This window comes from Cnephaeus nilssonii, assembly GCF_951640355.1.
Source record: "Cnephaeus nilssonii genome assembly, chromosome: 18".
In the NCBI taxonomy this organism is placed as follows: domain Eukaryota; kingdom Metazoa; phylum Chordata; class Mammalia; order Chiroptera; family Vespertilionidae; genus Cnephaeus; species Cnephaeus nilssonii.
Genome location: NC_137089.1, coordinates 17,023,326 through 17,029,325, shown reverse-complemented (window position 1 = coordinate 17,029,325; position 6,000 = coordinate 17,023,326). Strand labels below are relative to the sequence as shown.

The window sequence follows — 6,000 nt, the reverse complement described above, 5'->3', positions numbered from 1 at the left end:
TCTTTACCAATCTGTTTTTCAAAGATCTTCATGAAGTGGAAATTTGATCATGTGATTCCTCCACTCAAATTTTTTTAATTACTCATACGAGATAAAAAAATTTTAATTTCTTGGCACTGCACACAACGAACCTCTTTATGACATTAGTCATACCTTGCTATGTACTCCCCTTCATAAAAGAAAACAACATAATTTAAAAATATTAAATGACTTGCACTTCTCCACATGCCAAATGCCCTCTTACTTTCCCATTTTTAAAACTGTGTTGCTCCCTTTACTGGAACACATCCTTCTATCACTACTACCAGCACCACCATCACTAGTACCACCATCACAGTCATCACCACCACTATAATCACCACCACCACCACCACCACCACCACCACCACCTCCATCATTAGAAACATTTTTATATCTAAAAGATAGTGATATGATTAATCAAAGATTTCTTAATATGAAAATAAATTGGTTTTCAATAAATCCAAACTCAAATTTATATTTATATATTTAATTTTATTTGGTATACACCACTATGACCTTATTGTAATTTAAATCCAATCAGGATGTTTTTTAGGATTAGTCAACTCCACAAAGACAATAATACTGCTGTGGAAGACCAAATGGGGGGAAACCCAATATATTTATTTACAATTCCCTATTTGTAAACACTTAATCTATATACTATTAAGTTATAATGAGAGAGCTTTACATAGACAAGAAAATGATGCCCTGCATTTCTATTCATATTCAGCAATAGCATATTAAATAGAACATTTTCTTTTCCATTAGCATTATGCTTTTTTAAGATAATTATCTAAATTTTCAAAAGATCTAAATATATTTAAGTGCTATACAACTAAAACTACTAAGCCAACATATTTGGCTTATAAATTCATTTTTAGAATAATTTAAAGTGCTATAAGCAACCTGGCAATCCATACTTTCTATAAGAACAAATCTACCTTTAAACATTAATTTACAAGATAATATACACTGTTTATCTGGAATAGCTGAAATTTCAGCACAAAGTCACTGTCACATGTATAACAGCAGGATTCTGTTTGCATAACATGAAGCTTTGAAATTAACTGATGAATTATTGCCATAATGGCTTATTATTGGCTTCCTACAAAAGAGGATAAGAACTACTAGTATATTCTATCTTTTTTTTTTTGAGGTCACTTGACAGTAAGTTTGCATATTCAACAAGTCTACTGAGTTACAATTGTCTACTATTATCATTGCCCTTTTATAACAGCAAATGCTAATGGTAACTAATAACTAAAAAAAAAAAAAAAAAATCAAGTTTTTTTTTCCTTTTGAACAGGAACCTATGTTTTGGGAGTTGGTGTGCAATAAGGCTAAACAACAGAACTATAAAACAGTATACCTGACACAAATGTTGAAGAAATACGCAGCTGTTTTGTAGTTTTATATGTATAATACTCTGCTAAGCTATAAATATATAAGTAGACTATTTTCTTGCTTGATATATTAAATCCAGTAGAATCATCTAGTTCTCATTCTCCTTTGTCATTTTATAATTATCAGTTAATTCAATGATGAAAGCATATGCCCAAACCTGCAGATCATGCACACTGCAGTCTATTTCAACCAGAATTCTCCTCAAATTTCATTTTTATTAAAATGAAATTGAGAGTATTTGCAAAATTAATAAAGAGAATGTTGTAGTGTGAACTAAAACTAGAACTCAGTGGTCCATAAAGTATGCATTATTTTGGCATGTGTTTTTTCCTTCTTAAGAATGACTAAGTTTAGCATGTTCAAAATTCACCGGTGCCAACCTCATAGATATAACAGTATCTAGTCTTCATTCCCTTAATGCCCCAATTAGACTAATCTAGTTAAACAATATAGTTTTAAATATAATAAACCAAAATAGGTTCAACAAAAGAGCACCATCCTTTTAGGAGACTGAGATAACATGGATTGTAGGTGAGGTGGTCACTATGATCAAAATGCTGCCATAATTCTGACAAAACCCAAGCTTTTATACTGCATGGACCTATAACCATGGTCTAACCTAAAGAACTCTGGGACAGAAAACATGATTTAAAAAATAAATTCCAAAATTATAACTGTAATAAGTGGTGATATGGACTAATTTTAAAGCACGAGTAACATGTTACGTTGTATTGCTTCTTGAACTTTCCAAACAATGTTTATCCATGGCAGGTTTGGGCCATTATCCTGCTAAGACAGAGAGCATTATATTTATTCAAAAGCCCAGATTTCAATGTCTTGGATAAAGAAATCTTCCTTCTTAGAAAGTGTATTATTCCCAAACGTTTTACAAGAATGGCTTCTTCCATGGTAGAGATCTCCATCAAGCCAAAGGGCAAATTCTCCCCTGCAACACATAAAATAGTTTTAACAATAATCTCTTATAACTAACTAAATAAATAAGTAAAATCAAGTTTTGTTTTGTTTTTTCCCTTTTGAACAGGAAACTTATGCCTCAAGTTGTAAAATAATAATTGCAGAGGTTGTAAAATAATTTAAATGAGACATTTCAATATTCAACAACTCTAGTTCATATCCAATTATACAATCAATATTACTATAGAGATCAGGAAATAAAATGAAGCTCTAAAATTAACTTCAGATATAATTAACTTTTGATACAAGTATGGCTGTTATTCTTTGCCTGATATTGTGGGTTTCTCTTTAGCTCTACAGTTTTACTATACAAGCTGGGGCAAAAATAGGTTTAGATTTGTTTGTATTTAAGGTAATATAATACTTAATAGATAATCATATAAGAATAAACTCTGGCCCGGTCGGTGTGGCTCAGTGGTTGAGATGGACCCATGCACCAGGAGGTCACTGGTTCAATTCTTAGAGCACATGCCTGGGTTGAGGGCTCGATCTCCAGTAGGGGGTTATGCAGGAGGCAGCCAACTGATGCTTCTCTCTCATCAATGTTTCTATCCCTCCCTCTCTCTTCCTCTTTTGAAATCAATAAAAATATTTAAAAAAATTAAAAAATAAAATAAACTGTTTTGTGTACTCACAACTATAAACCTACTTTTCCGAATGGTATATTTATAATCTTCCCTGTCAATTATTTCATAACAAAGTCGACCAAAAATAAGTGATGAAAAAGATTTTCCAGTAATGTATACTGTAATTTGGATAATGCTAAAAAAAAAAAAAAAAAGAAAAAGAAAAAAAAGAATGCAAAACCACAATGCTTGACCTGGTTAGGCAGTCTGCAACATGACCTATTGTTAAGAAAAACAACAACTCAACCAAACTAAATCTTCACAGTACAAAGTTAAGAACAGCTTTAAAAATTTGGGCCTCTGCAGCCCAGACCAGAAAACCATATGGAGTGAGACTACTGACTACTCTGGCTTCACACTGAGAAATTCCTGAGAAATACAGGGTGGGCAAAAGTAGGTTTACAGTTGTGAGTAGACCAAACACAGTTTATTTTTGTTATTATTTATTAATTATTGTATTATTACTATATGAACAACTGTAAACCTATTTTTGCTCACCTTGTATTTAACATGAGTTGTTCAGAGGCATAAAGTTCCACATTATCGAAAATAAAATACGGGGTTAAAATGAAGGGTTCAATCTCTATTTCACGGCTAGGAAACGTTAGACTTGAGTTGCTCAAGGTCCCACATGTAATAATGTATGTTGAGGCTGGAACCTGAATTGGGTCTATCTGACTCCAAAGCCGACATTCAGTCTTATCACCATCATGAATTTGATTTCTTTGGGGCTTCTGTCTGGAATTTGGAATATCAAGTCCCTGTAGCTCCCATTTTCTGAGCCTGTACTCTCCTTTCTCAATGACAGTAAACTTGTCTTAATTTGTTATTAAATTGGCTAAAGGTTAGTTTAGTTTGCTGGAATCATGTTGTATAATTAAAATCAAGTTCTGGCAGAAACTACTGATGAACAAAATAGATCCAGAGATATAGAAGCTCGACACAGTCGAACCTCAAAGGGAAGGTAGAGGCGGGTGGGTGGGAAGAGATCAATTAAAGACCTTGCATGCATTATGCATAACCCATGGACACAGATAATAGGGTGGTGAAGGCCTGGGGCGGGGGTAGGAAGGCTAGAAGAGGTCAACGGGGGGGAAAAAGGGAACATATGTAATACTTTCAACAGTTAAAAAAAAATCAAATCAAATTACTTATTCACTCATATGGTTACAAACAAAACAAATAAGAAAACAAAAACAAACAAAAAAAACCCCTGAAAACTTGGGGTGGGAAGAATAACTAAAATTTTTTTGCAAAAACATTTTCTATTATTGTCTAAAATATCAGTCCAAATAGTCTCCAGGGTAGAATAACATGAAAACAATTGGACCATGTTTTTGTACATTGGGAGAAGTAACAAACCACTATGGTATTTAAAAATTGGGTAAGTTCTAAAGTATTAGTTTATTTCTTTTTCAAATACTAAGGAGTCATTGTACTCTAATAACAGATGGGTTTTAATAAAAAGGGAATGAACTAAACAGCATTTTAAAATGACTAAACCAATATTCTACCAATGGTTTCAAATACTACACTTAATCACCTTCTTGCAAATAAATTACACTTTCTTAAACATTATGTACAAATTAGGATTCTAATGTCAAACTTTCAAAAGATAACTTATTTTATAAATAACACAAATAAAAGTAATATAAATAAAGTTTCTTAAAAATATCATGGCAAAATGTTCAGGAGACTTACCCTCCACCACCAAAAGCTAGGGAATCCATGTCTCCTTTGATAAAAAACATATTATCACCTGTCCACTTAAAGACCTACATAAATGAAAAAACAAAACAAAAAAAGAGCTTTAAATATGTAGATGAAACGGTCACTAAACAGTTAATTCTCCTAAACTCCAAACAGTTAAAGCCTAGATGGATAGTAAGAGAAACTAGAACAAGAACAAAGCGTTTGGGCAGAAGTTGTGGTGCTTTGGGTTTCACTGTTTGTATGACTAAATTTAAAAGCACATGTTCTACTGCAACGTAATCTTCAATTCCAATTCCTCCAATTCCTTACCTCTTGACACATGCTTCTCTTTTCTGACTCTACAGGTATTAAGAATTAAATTGTTAATGAAAATAGTTGAACAAAATTGAAAATCAATTTAAAACACTGATGTGGATGCCATTAACTTTTAATGTTAAACATAAACGTGCATTAATTTGATAATACTGTAATACTAGAGGCCAGTGCACGAAATCTGTGCACTTGGGGGGGTGGAGGGGGTGGTATCCCTCAGCCCGGTCTGTGCCCTCTCCCAGTCCTGGAGCCCTCAGGGGATTTCCGACTGATGGCTTAAGCCAGCAGTCGGACATCCTTAGCGCTGCCACAGAGGCAAGAGAGGCTCCCACTACCACTGCTGCGATTGCCAACAGTGAGCCCAGCTCACGGCTTCTGGCTGAGCGGCACTCCCCCTGTGGGAGTGCACTGACCACCAGGGGGTAGCTCCTGCGTTGAGCGTCTGTCCCCTAGTGGTCAGTGCGTGTCATAGTGACTGGTCATTCCACCGTTATTTGCATATTAGCCTTTTATTATATAGGATTTTGATATAGGGCCAAGGTAATTTCTTTGGGTATGTATTTTACTTTTATCATCCTATCTAATAAGAGAGTAATATGCAAATTAACCATCACTCCGCTACACCCACAAGCCATGCCTACCAGCCAATCAGGAGTATGCAAATTAACCCAACCAAGATGGCTGTGGCCACGGAGCGAGCAGGAGGCTTGTGTTTCTCTGGCAATGGAGGAAGCCAAGCTTTCCACACACCCTGGCGGGCCCAGGGCTCCACTCAAGGATATAAAGTTTCAATTATAGAAGATAAATAAATCCCAACAAAAATGGCGGCAGCCACGGAGCTGGAGAGAGCAGGAGGCTTGAGTTGCCCCCCAGGGATGGAGGAGGCCAAGCTTCCCCAGCCCTGGCCTGCCTTGGCCTCTGCTCAAGGCTACAAAGTTTCAATTATAAA

The 6,000-nt window shown here is 35.0% G+C and overlaps 1 protein-coding gene across 8 annotated transcripts in view; it reads right to left on the bottom strand.

Moving 5' to 3' along the window:
* Window positions 1-492: 492 nt before the first annotated feature.
* The window catches only part of OXR1 (oxidation resistance 1), a 343,514-nt gene continuing 338,006 nt past the window's right edge, over window positions 493-6,000 (bottom strand). For all 8 annotated transcript variants that reach the window (XM_079796642.1, XM_079796637.1, XM_079796641.1 and 5 more), the window contains 2 exons: window positions 4,728-4,801; window positions 493-2,371 (listed from right to left, as the gene is read on the bottom strand). In XM_079796642.1, coding sequence (XP_079652768.1) covers window positions 2,236-2,371; window positions 4,728-4,801 — 210 coding nt within the window. In that variant the 3' untranslated portion in view covers window positions 493-2,235. The remainder of the gene's footprint in view (window positions 2,372-4,727; window positions 4,802-6,000) is intronic.